The 15,945-nt window shown below is 26.3% G+C and overlaps 1 protein-coding gene across 2 annotated transcripts; it reads right to left on the bottom strand.

Annotated features, from left to right (window-relative positions):
* Positions 1–423: 423 nt before the first annotated feature.
* LOC135927693 (excitatory amino acid transporter-like) lies at positions 424–14,382 on the bottom strand. Of its 2 annotated transcripts, XM_065463855.1 has the most exons (10): positions 14,174–14,382; positions 13,777–13,998; positions 13,184–13,382; positions 12,662–12,896; positions 12,108–12,280; positions 11,448–11,574; positions 10,993–11,226; positions 9,725–9,919; positions 2,456–2,590; positions 424–713 (listed from the first exon to the last, which is right to left on the bottom strand). In XM_065463855.1, exons 2-10 carry the CDS (start codon positions 13,921–13,923, stop codon positions 542–544), a joined length of 1,617 nt encoding a protein of 538 aa, XP_065319927.1. In that variant the 5' UTR covers positions 13,924–13,998; positions 14,174–14,382; the 3' UTR covers positions 424–541. The 2 variants fall into 2 exon arrangements, with proteins under 2 accessions (XP_065319927.1, XP_065319928.1); XM_065463856.1 differs by lacking the exon at positions 14,174–14,382 and having other exon boundaries at positions 13,789–14,099.
* Positions 14,383–15,945: the final 1,563 nt, after the last annotated feature.

Below are 15,945 nucleotides of genomic sequence, written 5' to 3'. Positions count from 1 at the left end.
TAGAGAAAAAGATTTGAGCAGATATTACAATTTAGAGGTATGAATAACAATGTTTAAAAAAAGTTATATACTTGGGGAAACCCAGGGTTGTTGACAATAGAAGATCACTGTTTAACACAGTATTATAAATCGGTGAACTTGTGTGAATATTTTCCTTACCTCCATAAATATAAGTAAAGTATTCAATATTATTCACGATTTTATTTTAAAATAACTGAAAATTTATCAATAACATTATTAGAGTATGATTAAACATTCAATAGTCATTTGTGTTAAATTAATATTATAAACATTAAAAAAATATTCGATGATTATAAATAAAATAATTTATTATGTAATAGAGTATTTTTCAGGTACAAAGCAATTAAATTCATAATTTTTTTATACAAAAATAAGTTTAAACAATAAAAGTGTAATACAGTTGAGATAGGGATTTATTTTCGGTAACTTCATAAACGGCTATAGTTACTATGTATAAGGCAAATCCAACAAAATATTTAGGATGCCGTATTATGTTGGAAATACATTTGAAAACTATATATCATAAATGATGGAGCGATTCATTGATTGGGTATGTTTTACTGGCAGGATTTATTGATGCCTCAATATTTTCATTATTGTCATCATTATTTAAATCCCCTTTGCTTAAGTGATCAATAATTCCAGCTCCAAGCGAATCACCTAAAACATTAGTTGCAGTACGGAATCTATCTCTATAATTTATAAACATTACAATAGAACCTAATATACACCGCTAATTAAAATTTAATAACCCATTTATAGAAAGTTGTATTGTATAGCAAAAGAGTTTCCATTTTTATATGCTATTCTATATATTTAGCTAGCTTTTGTATGTTAGCTCGCTAGTTTTTAAGCTAGATAAGTTAGTATATTAGCTAAGCTAAAGCTAACACATGTCATGCGTACTATATCCTTCATTAGTTTATACAATCTCTCAGATTTTTAAAAAACTAAACTTTTTATAAATGGTATTGATACTAGGTAACTAACATATTTTATTAAATCTTAAAGACAATAGACATGATTTAATTAGATTAGTAGAGTCCTATAAGAATGAATGCACTGGTTAAGAATACAAATAGTAAATTATTTCGTTTTTGTTCTAATACGAAACGAATAAACAATTATTTGATTCTAAATGTCTTTTAATAAAATATAAGCTATTTTTTCAAGATTCAAATATTTTAAAAATATATATAAAAATCATGCAAATAAAAAAATATTTCAAAAAGAGCATTGATAATATTTTAAAACAGATAAAAGAATTAATTTTTTAAATAGGAATATTTAAAAAGACTTAAAATAAAAATAATCTCGGCCATGACAAGTATTGAACTATGAATAAAGGTTAGGTAGATTTGCATATGAATATGGATATTTGTTGCTTAAGATAAACACATCCATTGGGATCTCCTATCAGATGTTTTTGTCATTTCTATTGATAACCATTCATTCTGACAGGTGATGAGATTAAGAAGAAGGAATGCATTAAAAAGTTTGCATATATAGAAGTCCACCATTGAAAGGAATTTAAACAAAATGTCAACGATATTTAGTCGAAATGTGAAAGATATTTCGACAAAATTCTTCCAATGGCGTCGACTACATCCAATAGTATAGATTACAGTTGTTTATAGTATTAATGCCATTGGTTGGAACTATATTTCTGTCAAGAAATAGCATGTCTTAGTGTCTTATAAAGAAGAAACAATAAGAAAAACACTTTAAAAGAGTGGATTGGCATTAGAAATTCAATTAATATAAATTTTAATTATTAACTTGACCGCATATTCTTATCATCATATTATTATATAATATTCTTGCAATAAAAAAATAATCTGTCAGCTTATGAATTATTTTATAATACTTTTAAATAAAAAGAATTACGAATAATTCGAATCCAATATACAAAGAAAATTTTAATGATTCATTAAAGCTAATCAAATACGAATAATGATTATTCGAAATCTTATTCGTTTGAATAGGCCTAGTGATTAATTCATCATAAGTCATGGAATGGGATCAAAATATATTATAAAAAATAACGAAAGCCACATGATCTAATTTTGATCCCTTATCCAATATTTTAAAGAGTAAGAATAAACCATTTTAATTTCTAGAAAATAAGATCTAACAATTTAGAGTTGTTAAAAAGTCTGATTTGCTTCGATTTTAAAAAAAGGCCCGATTAAGATTTTAGCCAAAATTATTATGTAAGCCTCGAGATTTGGCAAATAAAAGTCCAAACTTTGCTGCCATCTAAGAGCAAAATCTTCAAGCTTACATATTATTTTGGCTAAAATTTTAATCGGGTCGTTTTTATAAATAGACCTGAATCGGACTTCTTAACAACATTACTAACCATAAAGCTTTGCTGCAATATATATTAAATGAGGCAATATAAGAAAAAAAATCATATAAAACTGAAATTTACAATAGCCAATCAACCGCCATGATTAAGGTGATGTCGTTGATAGGAAGATTGACGGAAGTTAACACTATGAATATGGTGAATAAACCCGCGCTGGGGATACTTGCTGCTCCTATGCTAGATAACGTTGCGGTTAAGCTATCCAAATTTGAAAGATATTTTGAAAGAATATCGAAATAAGATATAATCGCAAATATGATTTGTAATAATATCTAATAACTATTTGAAGATTTAGTAAATTTCTAAGTTACAGTCATTTCACTTATTCAGTAAATCTCAATACGTGCATTATCTTATCAATATATGTGATATCATACAAAAAAAATTATCTGATTATATATATGTCGTATTGGGATATGGAATCATGTGGGATTCCGCTTGAATCCCCACGTTTTATTCGGGATCTTTTTTTTTAAATATTTTTTTAAAAAATATTCCGAATCCCCATGAAAAAAAAATTATATATAATTACTTTTTCTTCTCTTTTTTGCGGCTGGCACCATATAATTAAAAGGCCAAAATAAGGGATTTAAAAAGAGAATTTAAAAAAAAGTAAATAGTATAAAATTAAGAAATATAATGAATGAAAAGGGATGAGGTTAAGACATTTTTATTTTAAAAAATATTAATTACTTTTCTTCTCTTTTTTTGCAGCTGGCACCATATAATTAAAATGCCAAAATAAGGGATTTAATAAGAGAATTTAAAAAAAAGAAGTAAATAGTATAAAATTAAGAAATATAATGAATGAAAAGGGATGAGGTTAAGACTTTTTTGTTTTAAAAAATATATTTATAAAAAATCCGAATTATTGCAACATTTAAGCAGGGACCCGAACCGTTATTTATAACGGTTCAGTTTGGTTACAGTTCAGTATATAAAAAATTATAATGGTTTCGTTTTGGTTACGGTTCTTGAGAAGAAATTTATATAAAAGTTCCGTTTGATTCAGCTAATTATAAAGGTTCATTACGGTTAGAAATTTTTTTTTTATTGAATCAACATCATCTTAATTTATTTTTATTATAAGTATCTATGAATTAAATATAAAAAAAATATATAAGATTCAAAATAACTCATTTTTAAATATATTATTTGAACTTATAAGTAATATATTTTCAAGTATAAATGGATTCCTTTTTGTTCGTTGTGACGATAACACAAAAAGCCCTTTCTACAGAAATTTGTGTTGCGGGAAACCGCCAGTAATATAAGAGCACGTTTATATAATTCTGGATATTCAAATTATTTCCATTTCTATATAAAAACTGAACCGGTTTAATAGTTTTTTATAAAGGTTTCTTTTTACTCCTTCAAAAAATAATTATATCGGTTCGGTTACGGTTATGGTTCAGATATTTATAACAAAAATAAATTTTTTTAAAAAAAATATTTAAGGGGATTCGGAATCTTTTTTTAAAAAAAACAATTAAATTATATTTTTTTGCCGCCTGGCTGGCACCAGAAAATTTTATTTTTTAGAGATAATTAATATGTATTACTTTTATGCTTTAAATCGTTAAATACTCGAAGGCAATATTTTGTTTCACGCCCGAAAATTCACGGTGTTTTTAAATTTTTCAAAACTTTAATGCTATAATTTTTTACACTTTTTTGAATTTATTCTATTTATTTCTTTAATTCCATAATCCATAATAACAAAAAAATAAATACATATTATAAATCCAAATTTTTACTTAGAAAAAGAAGAATGTCTATTTTTTTTATTTTAATTGTGTACGCCTTTCCTCTAATAGGCGATTGGCTACAGAAAATAACCTTTCACTAGAAGCCGAATTTGCCAGGGCTGACAAAATTTTACTCTCTAATTTTCTCAAAAAATGAAAAATTTTCCTGCTTCCAAAACTTTAAAATATTGCCATTGTTATTTGTTTTATTTTTTAAAATTTTATATTGATATTGGTATAATTTAAAAAAAATGATAAAACACTAAAATATTAAAACTATATAAAAATATGTAAAAAAAATATATAAAAACTAAATAAAAATATATATTGGTCCTTAGCTTTTTTTTATAAAAAAACATTTTGATAATCTCAACTTAAAATTTGTTCGTTATTATAAATAATTTAGTTTTAACAATCTCTAAATGAGTCTGACCTTATTTGTCTCAACCTAAAGATACATATTATTTTTCCTTATTCATATTTGATTTTTAAAAACGGCTAACTCAATATTACATCCAGAAAAATAAACCAATGTAATTTTTTATATACTGAACCGTAACCAAACTGAACCGTTATAAATGTTTGGATCCCTGCTTAAATGTTCAATGAAATGCCATATTGCATTGAATAATTTTTGCTTTGCAATAATTCGAAATTTTTATAAATATATTTTTTAAAACAAAAAAATCTTAACCTCATCCCTTTTCATTCATTATATGCCTTAATTTTATACTCTTTACTTTTTTTTAAATTCCCTTTTTAAATCCCTTATTTTGGCCTTTTAATTATGTGGTGCCAGCCGCAAAAAAGAGAAGAAAAAGTTATATTATTTTATTTTTTATTCATGGGGATTTGGAATATTTTTTAAATATTTTAAAAAAAAATATTTAAAAAAAAAGATCCCGAATAAAGCGTAGGGATTCCGAATCCCACATGATTCCATATCCCAATACGACATATATACAGGGTTGCCATGTCTCCCCCCCTCTGTGGGAGTCTCCCACAATTTTTTAGTTTACCCACATACATCTCACTCCCACAATTAGAAATCTCCCACAAAAAGCTCCCACAAAAAGCTCCCACAATTTTTTAATTTCTCCCACAATTTTTTTTTTAGCATTTTAATGTTTTGAAATATTTAACGACTCCAAAATAGTGTTAACTTTACTTGTGGTAGGACAAAAATGAGCAAGGCTATCACAAATGTGTTAGGACCTAAATCCAAGAGGTCAATTCTAGACGAATTGAAAGAAGGACATCCATATGCTATTTTAACAGATGCATCAAATAAGGGAAATATTAAAACATTTCCCCTGATCCTTCGCTATTTCAACAAGAATAAGGGCATTTCTATAAAACTATTGAAATTTTTTTCATCCGATAGTGAAAAATCCAACGATATAGCTAACCACATAATGGTAAATATAGCTGATTCAGGGTTATCAATGAGTTGCATGTCAGCTTTCTGCGATAATGCCTCTGTTAATTTTGGTAAAAATCAAAGTGTATTTACCGAATTGAGGCAGCACAATAATGAATTAATACCAATTCTGTATATGCCATATACTGCATAATTCTTGCAAGAAGGCAATGAATGTACTATCTGTAGATGTCGAAGTAATTGTGATGAAATGTTTTAACGAATTTAGTTCATCAACTAAAAGAGTCACTGAATTAAAAGAATTGGTGGAGTGGTCTGATTTGGAATGGTGAGAGTTGTTGCGATATGAACCTATCAGGTGGTTATCATTAATACCTGCCATCGAGAGAATTTTAAAATTTTACGAACCCTTAAAGAAATACTTCTTAAATAAAGATTTTAAAAGCTGTCATAAAATTTTGAAAATTTTTTTCGAGGATGAAATGTCAGAAGCAGATTTGGGATTAGTTTCACATGTAGGAAATCTACTTCATGTAGTTAATATTCAGTTGCAATCAGAAGATTCTTTATTGATAAAGATTCACAAAATCATGCTACAGCTCTGTTCATCTCTATAGTTAAAAATAGATAATAAATTTTACGGCGCTATTGCTAAAAATATCATATTAAAATGTTCAAATATTACTATAATTAACGTATTTTTAAATGAAGCAAATATTTTTATTAAGACAATTTTGGAATATTTACAATCAAGATTTGATTTTAATAACTCTATTTACAAGTGTGTAAATATTATGACCTTGGAACAGAAACCATCATTTAATGGTTTTTGTAATTTAATAAATATATTAAAATTACCGATAGACATTGAAGCCTTGTTTAAAGAGATTGTAATTTTTTCCATTTTTTATGATTCGCCAGATACTTAAAGTTAGATGGTCTAAAAGCAGAGGAGAAATGGGTGGAAATTTTTCGTAATAACGATAAATCCCCATGCTTGGAAAAAATTTGCGAGTATGTTTTCTCCTTACCTCATTCTAATGCATCATCGGAGCGCATTTTTAGCCTGATGAGGACTGCCTGGAGAAAGGAGAGAATCGAATTGCTTTAACAACATTAGAGGTTAATGGTTAAACAAAATTATAAAATATCATGCCAGGAATTTTATAAATATCTTAATAACGACGGTAAACGTTTAGTTCCATTATTTAAATCTCAAATAAAATATAATTAACTATAACTATTTGACTTTCTATATTTTATAAAATCTTATTTATACATTTGCATAAAATCAAATAAATTTATTTTTTACATTGTAAAATTAATATTTTGGCAAATCATAAAAATAAAGAAGCATTACAATCTCCTCAAACATGACATCATATTAAATCTTATTAATAATTACGATAATAGTAATAATATTCTTACTTTGGTATTTCTGCAGCATAATTTAGTGAACCTTTATTAAATTATATTCTTCTGATTGCAACTGCATATTAACAGCATATAGTAGATTTCCTATATATAAAATTCATAAATATACTTCTGCCATTTATTTTTGAAAATTTTTTTCAAAATATTAGGACAGCTTTTATAATCTATTTATTTTTTAAAGGTTTGTAAAATTTTAAAATTCTACGATGGCGCGTATTAGGAGGAACCTGTCAACCAACATTATGCTGACTCAATTCTGTAAATAGACTCTGGTTTTTGCCAAATTCACTGAGGAATTATCAGATCAGAAAGCATGCAATTCATTGGTAAGGCCAAATCTGCCATATTTACCCATATATATGGTTAGCTATGTCTTTGGATATTTCATATCTGGAGAAAATTTTTTTAATAGTTTTATTGAAATAACATTAATTTTGTTGAAATAGGGGAGGATCAAGGGAAATGTTTTGATATCTCCTTATTAGATGCATCTGTTAGAATTGCATATGTTTGCACATCTTTCAAATCGTGAAGAATTGACCTTCTGGATTTATATTCTAAAACATTGATGATAACCTTGCTCATTTGTGTTCTACAAAGTATACTTTTCATTTATATTAGTCGTTAAATATTATGGGGAAAGATTCTACCAACATTGTGATGTTAAATAGCTCTCTGAATGTTGTACTGCATGATAGGTATTTACCATTTCCGCAACTGTAGTTGCATCTCTATTATTTTTTATTTTTGAAGAATATTTTTGTTTTGCAATAGATGTTGATAGACTGCCCTGTACTGATTTATGCTTTGAAGATTTTTGATGCCTCAAAATATCATATTCCCTTCCCACATTGTATTAACTAAATACTGTAGAACAACTTCCCCGCACTGATTATAATTATTTTTTACATTGTAAATTTAAAATTGTTTGTTTTTTTATAAAATCTTATTTATACATTAGCATAAAATATATTTTTTTACATTGTAAAATTACAATTTTTTTATAAAATTTTATCTTGTTTACATTCTTTTGTATTTAAAAAAGATCTTTGGTTATTATTTTTAAACAAAATTAATATATTATAATAAATCAATATGTTATTTTAATAATAAAGATAGTATTTAAGAAATTTTGTGTCCTACTATAATTACCTATTTTGAAAAATAGTTGCGTATTTTATTTTGGAAAATAGTTACCTATTTTATTTTGGAAAATATTTACCTATTTTATTTTGAAAAAGAGTTGGATATTTTATTTTGATCAATAGTTGGCTATTTTATTTTGAAAAATAGTTGGCTATTTTATTTTGAAAAATAGTTGGCTATTTTATTTTGAAAAATAGTTGGCTATTTTATTTTAAATAGTTGGCTATTTTATTTTGAAAAATAATTACCTATTTTATTTTGGAAAATAATTACCTATTTTATTTTGGAAAATAGATTCGAGCCCGCAAAAAAATTTGTTTAGCAATTTTTATATTTCTCCCACAATTTTTATATTACTCCCACAAAATACCGAATTTCTCCCACAATTTGAAAATTTTGACCTGGCAACCCTGCATATATATATATATATATATTAGAGTCAAAGTCATTAAAGTGTAATGCTTTTTCAAAATTCACAAATAATATATAAGATTTACGATACTGCTCAACTCTGTATATAAATATTGATATAAGTTGAGATACATCAAATTTTGAATAATTTATTTTTAAAATGAGTGTTGCTATTTTAATATATTTCAATGATTATACCAGTATAGAGTTATTATTCATTAAATATAACAACTCAAGTATTCAGGTAGAAGGGGTTTAGTATGGCTAAAAATGTCTATAGCAAATTATGGGGGTGCATTAATTATAAAATTAGGATATTTTTTTAATATTAAGATCTAACAATTATTTATAATCATTTAATTATATATTCTGTAAATGAATTAATTTTATAGATTATCACTTCAAAATTTTTATGTTAACAATAGAATCCTACAAAGTATTATACACACATTACTAAGTATGACTAAAATTGTATCTGTATCTAGATACATTTGTAAAAATATATCTGTACTTAGATCTACTTTTAAACGATGCACCTCTATATATTTTGAATAATATCAGTTTAAAACTCTGACTAGAGTAAATATATTTTACGCACACATAGCTGAATATATTTCTAGCAAAATCAGACTTTTAAAAATTAAAAAAGAGTAAAAAATTGCTCTAAAATTTTAATCACACAATAATTTGAAGGCGCTTTTTTAAAATTTGAAAAAAAAACTAATTTTACCGAAAATATATTCCAGCATATGTGTAATACCCATTCTGTACATATCAGACAATTTAGCCATGCCCCTACTATTCATTTTTTATTTATATTTTATTTGGCAATACACGGATTGATGAAGGTATTAAATTAACCAATCCCCAATTGATATCTTGTACTAGAGATCGGGGCGGGACCATGAAAATTCGAAAAGAATTTTCGGCCCAGCCCGTAATCTTTTTCACCTAATGACCTCTAAGATATATATTATTTTTCTAAAATATATACCCAAACTTCTAAAGGTGATTACTTCTGAGTAATTAATATTTCTTCTTTTTTAAAAAAATTAAGATTCAATCCATATATATTCTTTTCTTAATTTTTTTTCGCCTCGTGCATTTTTTATTCGCAATCACAATCAGGTTCTGCAAAATTATAATATACTATCGTTAGGGCGGAACTAGTTCAAATTTAGATTTTATTTTACATTGTATAAATTTATGAACCTAATCGTGATAATTGAACCGAAATTGAGGTAAATATTATTGATTTGAGCTATAAACAAAGCAACAACGGCCTCGTATAACGCTGTCCCGTCCATATTGACTGTAGCACCCAATGGCAAAACAAATCTACTAACTCTGGTATCCACATTATTTTTTGTCTCGACGCATTTCATGGTAATTGGTAACGTGGCCGCGCTAATTTTTTTTTTGCATGCATTGATTATAGTATTATTTGAATTATTTCATATTAAATCCGAATGTAAATATTCGTATGTAGATGATGCAAAACCTCTTCATTTTAGCCGATTTTTTAGAAACGGCGAACTCATTTTTTTTTACCCAGAAAAATATTTCCTGAGCCTCATGATATCGCTAATAGATGTCGATGCCCTTGTGTCATCTACGAGCAAAATCTTTAGGCTTGCATGCTATTTTTTTCTGGATAAAATTACTGAGTCACATTTTTTAAAAAAATTGGCTCAAATGGAGCTATTTTGCATCAACTATTCGTTTCCATAAGTCATTATTTAAAAATCTGGGCGCGTATTCTGAGATATAAAAATATTTTTAAGTTTTTTTTTTATTTTTGTATTCATATAAAAATATTTTGAGAAAAAAAATAAAATAATAATAACCCAAAATAATTTTAGGCTCTAAGAAATTACTAGCTCACTTAAGAAAAATATAGAGATAATTTATATTTTATTTTATTTATTACAAAATATGATAGTAAAAATAATTTTTTTATTTTTTAAATTCGTTTTTATAAGATATTCAATCTCTCAAAAAAAGGAAAAAATAGGAAGAAAAACATTAATATTTTTTGGATAGCGAGCCGGGCCTATATTTTATTGACAATGTCACCACCGGTCTGGCCCTGTCCAAATTTAATACGAAGATAAATTACACGAATAATTTTTTTCAAAATAATTCACAGTTTTTAAAAAACAAAATCCTTCAATAATCTAAAAATCTTATCAAGATTCAGGTCAGGTCAACAGGACCTCCATCATGTTAAATTAATATTACCTAAAAACTATTTTTTATTATGACCTAAAATCTTCAATAGCTTATTTATATTTATTAGAGTAAATAATATATCCGAAATTTCATTTATTTTGGCTTAGTAATTCTTTTTAAATGTAAAAATTTTGTGATTTATTCTTATTTTCCCCACCAGAATACACTTAAAGGGTTATAATATTTAAGAGTTTACTGGATTTTACAGATAAAATACTAAATTTTTATAAATGAAATATTCTAATAACCTGGAGGCCGTTCCAAAAGCAGTAAGTAAAGCCTGATTCATGTTTCGAGCAAATACGAAAGGATTTTTGCGGGTTATCAAAAAATAGATGAAAGGCAAAATGATGAGAGAATGTATGAGCACCCCACTTACTACTGTTAACATGAACATACCCAGTCGAGACATGATGGTTTTCAAATCATCGATTGTCAATATCTTAGCTATTAAGAGAGACATTATTCCCAAGGGAGAATACCTGATATTTTTAGAGGATGAATCAATTTTTTTTTAAACATAATCTGTAAGATAAAAGAAAAGAGATAGACGGTCCATACAAATTGAAGCGTTTGTGCGTTTTATTGTCAAATAATATATTTTAAAATGGTAATGTTTTGCGTTAAAAAAACGCTAAGTAATTTGTGTCTTTTTATAGACAAGAATAAAATAATTTAAAAAAGGAAGAAAAATATAGTATACCACATGATAATGCTTATAATTTTCATTATGACGTCATTGAGACTTATGAATACATCAACCAAAATTTTGGTCGATTTGCCCAACTTTTGCATGATTATTCCGAAAGCGATGGAGACAGTTATGATACCTGTTGTTAAGTTTTTTTTTTTCGTTGTGATAGAAAATAGTATTTTTACAAATAGCAAAATTAGTTAGAGATGAAATCTCAAGGGGGCGGAGTATTCTTTTTTAGCCTCTAGGAATATGGGAATTTTAAAAAAAAATTAGGAGGTTTGCCTATTCCTATCAAATTAATCGTAAATAATTATAGGGCGGATTTACCCATATAAGTGAGAGTTTAAAATAAATCGGGAGGCCTGGTAATTCTAATTATAATACCCAAAATAGGATTGGTTGTTTTATGTTTGGGTAATAATTCTATATCATTTATTATATATTGGAGATAAAGTTTATATGCCAATTTTTTTAAGTGAAGAATAAATAAGGTATTAATCAACTTTCAATTATAATATTAATACGATTTTTTTCTATGTAATATATAAAATAAATACGCAATATTATCGATTTTTAAAGTTTAACATAATAAATAAGAGTTGGCAAAATACATAACCTTTATATATCTTAATTTTTTAAAAATATATGTACATTATTTAATTAAACCTAATATGTTGGGATTGTTGGTGTATGTTAATTTCTTTAATATATGATATCGCGTCTCTGGAACATCTTGACTCCCTCCTAAATTCTTGCTGAAATGGAGGTAAGAGACGTTACTTTTAACAGTTTTTGCGCTTTCAAAGGCCGCCTGAAACAAATTTTCGGGGAAGATGTTTCTTTGGTGAATATAGATGTAATATAAACAAATACTTTTTTTTTTGAAATATTAAATCCATATATTATGATTTATTTGATCTGTAATATTGAATAAAACGAATTTAGGCTAATACAACTGATATGCTGTGCTTAATTTTATTTTCAGCCTGTATAAAATGATTAATTTAAAAAACGATAGTACATAATGTATAAGATATGAACAGGAACAGATATAAGTCCCCCCCCCCCCCTCCACACCTAGTCAATGACAAGAACTTTAATAATATAAGCTGACAAGGACCCCAAGAATGCCTACATTTTAAACGATAAAGTAGTTCTAAAATCTTTTAGCAGACTAGATGAAATTATTGTTATCTAAAATATTTTTATAGGTATTTTACCTTATTAGATCCAAGATGGCATCGGTTGTACCAACTCGTTCATGTTGATTTTCCACATACTCATATTGCTCTGATACTGATTGTAAATGATCAGATTTCAAGTAAAACTTTCCGGGTTTAATAGTCACAGCCAATGTAATCCCTAATATCACTGCTATGATTGTGGTGCACATAAAATAAGCCACCGTTCTAATCCCTATTTTGTCAAAAGATTTGCTCTCCATTTGAGATATGCCTTTTAATTTTGAGAAAAATAGGGCTGTATTAAAATTAAATCAGCGTGACCCTACGGATACAAGGAAAAAACGTTTAAAATAGATTTTATGAAATTTTAAAATTTAAGCAATAGATAACTTCCAAAGATATTATAAATACAGTGACCTTTCGGACCTATTTTCTTTTTCGAATTGATCCTTAAAACAATTTTAAATGTATATATGACACGCTTTAAGGTAAAAGACGAAAAAAAATGAGTTGTAAAATAAATATATATGATTTATAAAAGATAGTATGTTTGTTTACCTGATATTACGCTGGATATCAGAAGCGGGACTATCAGCATTTTTAGAAGATTCATGAATACATCTCCGGGAAACTGTATGAGCTCAATTTTATCTGCCGACAAATTGAGACCTCTCAGCAAAAACCCTATTCCGGTTCCAAATACTACACCGATAAACGTCAATAATAACAGTAGATTATCTTTAAGTCTTTTCAGCCACTTTATAAAATAATATTAAATTATTTTTTTTGAAAAAATTTATCAGGGGGGAAAAAAGAATAAAAAAAAATTATTCGAAAGAAAATTGTATAATAATGTTTTATATAAAACTGACTAATAACAATAAGTGAATTTTTTTTTATATATAAAAGACAAATTAAATTAATACCCCCTACCCCTAATTGCCAAGTACAAAATTTACAAAAATTAAGTCTGTAATATTTATTTCATAATTTTTAATATTAAACGATATAAAGAAAAATTGTCCGTTTGTAAAATTAAAACTATATTCTTTATGTCCCACTGGGTTAAAGTATAAATTTTTTTAAAAAATATGCATATAAAATGAAAAATCTCTAAATAAAAGGGAGAAAGAGGTTAATTATAATAATACTTTTTCCTTTACATTCCTTTCGGCGGCGAATGAACGATTTTTAGCATTATTCACATCCACATTTATGATATTATCCTCTTTCACTAACAGTCGCCTTTCTGCGTCGCTTTTATTGAGAGAGTTGTTGGGACTATCGGAAGAATTCATTATGACCGCACAGTGTGAGGTTAAAATTTTATGAATTGCGAAAGTGGGTTCGATTGATCATTTTATTAAATACCTCTTTGTCACGAGAAAAGATAAATTTATGCGAAGATTAAATCAATCATGAAGAATTCATGTTTGCTTTATATAATAATTTAATCTAGGCGAATTTTTATAAAAAAATATCAATCTCCAAATTTCCCTATTCCATTCACAAATTTTTTTTAAAAATTTTGTAAAGTTTTATTGTTACCTCTTTTTTAGTCCATCCAAAATATCAATATATTTTCCTATCTTTTGAACTTAAACTAACATTTAGTCGCGATATAAATGTAATTTATTTAATGTAATAATATAAAAATAACCGTTTAGTAAAAATTTGGTTTATTATGGTTAGAAGGTAATAAGAATTTTTTTTTTAAATCATGCGTAAAATTTATATTGTTTATCGACAGATATTAATCTATTTTTTTTTATAAAGATATTAGAAAATTAAGATGCAATATATTCATTATCTTTCAAAGTTGGTAAGAAATTTTTTTTAGAAAGAGGATATAGGTTGTGAGAAAGAATTATATCATCTCAGGGTTAGCCATAAAAATTATAAATTTAAAATGAATTAATTTAAAATATAAATATGATTTGTTATTTTCAATTTAAGTCATTAAAAAACAGAAATATTTTGCAGTTGCAAAATGTATAACATTTTTTTTATTATATAAAATAAATAATTTTCAAGGTAAATTCGTTTCCCAAATTAAATTTATGAACTCGCTGTATTAAAATATTGAATTTACCTGAAAATAGATAAATTATTAACTATATAATATAATTAAAATATTAAACTGTGGCGAAGATTGAAATAAACAAAATCCTTAATGTTATATTGGGAGAAAAAAAAATCGATTTTAGATTTTTTGGCATAGGGCAGTGACGTATCCAGGATTTGAACAAAAAATGATTTAAACTACCATTTAATTAAATTTTCTAGATGTATGATGAGAGAATGACATGTTTATATGAATGAGTGGCTCAGTATGAAAATGAAGGTGAACCTACTTAAGATACCAAAGGAAATCACTTACCAATAATTTTACGTGTTGGTGTGGTGAGAATAAGAAAAAAAGAAATAAAGATGATGTTTAACGATTATATAATGTAATAAATAAAGCCTTTCATATTTTTTTTTTAGCTTCGGGATTCGTTTTTTTCCCACAAATAATCCCGTTATATTTGTATTATCTAAAAATAAATTGCCATATCCTCCATTTTCCTCAAATATATATTTTTTATAATTGGTTTGTGTCCAAAAAAAACATTAGGTCAGAAACATTATAAATGACCTTTCTATTTTTTTAAGTACCGGAGTTATTCTTATAATTTTCTGAAAAATCAATGATCATTAATCATTTTGCTTAAAAAAATAATTTAATTTTCTAAAGGGTCATATAAAAGTATAGAAAAAATTATGCATTGACATTTAAAATAATTAACAATATGAATAAGTGTAATGGAGTGCAAAACCAATCTATGGCCAGGCCAGGTTAATAATACGGCTAACCTTAATAATAAAATTATTTTTGGATCAAAAATTAATTTATTCGATTTTTAATGAAATAATTTATTTGCTCTATCCCAAGATAAGGTTTTATAAAAATCTTGTCGAATTTATGAAGAACTGGTAAATATACGCCCCTGTTCAGGTTGCAGCTAAAAAAAAAGAGCGGATCCCTTGTTCTGTTGAAAATTATCTATTTCTAGTTATCAATTATTAATTAAGATTTTATTAGCAAAAATTTGCGAGCGAAAAATCATTTTATTAACATTTGGCCACACGGAGTGACTAATCACCTAAGCTAAGCGAGTCTGGGAAGAGGTATTCACACTTAGGTGTGTAACCTTGAGAGAGAAAGAAGTGTAGGAAACATTTCTATATTTACTTTATAACCCTAAAATATTCTCACTCTAAATCAACTATTTGATTATTTCTTGCAAATTTGATTCATTTATAATTTATATGAAAAA

Source organism: Gordionus sp. m RMFG-2023, chromosome 3 (assembly GCF_954871325.1).
Source record: "Gordionus sp. m RMFG-2023 chromosome 3, tfGorSpeb1-WG-v2, whole genome shotgun sequence".
NCBI lineage: Eukaryota > Metazoa > Nematomorpha > Gordioida > Chordodea > Parachordodidae > Gordionus > Gordionus sp. m RMFG-2023.
Note: the sequence above shows the minus strand (reverse complement) of the source record. Positions and strands in the feature narration are given on the sequence as shown.

What these genes read in the sequence shown, in the direction of transcription:
- LOC135927693 (XM_065463855.1), bottom strand. Translation starts at nt 13,923, where the DNA reads ATGAATTCTTCCGATAGTCCCAACAACTCTCTCAATAAAAGCGACGCA. An exon ending in GCCATCTTGGATCTAATAAG is followed by an intron (nt 12,281 to 12,661) that starts GTAAAATACCTA and finishes TATTCACCAAAG; the next exon opens with AAACATCTTCCCCGAAAATT. An exon ending in GCTTTTGGAACGGCCTCCAG is followed by an intron (nt 9,920 to 10,992) that starts GTTATTAGAATA and finishes AAAAAAAATTAG; the next exon opens with CGCGGCCACGTTACCAATTA.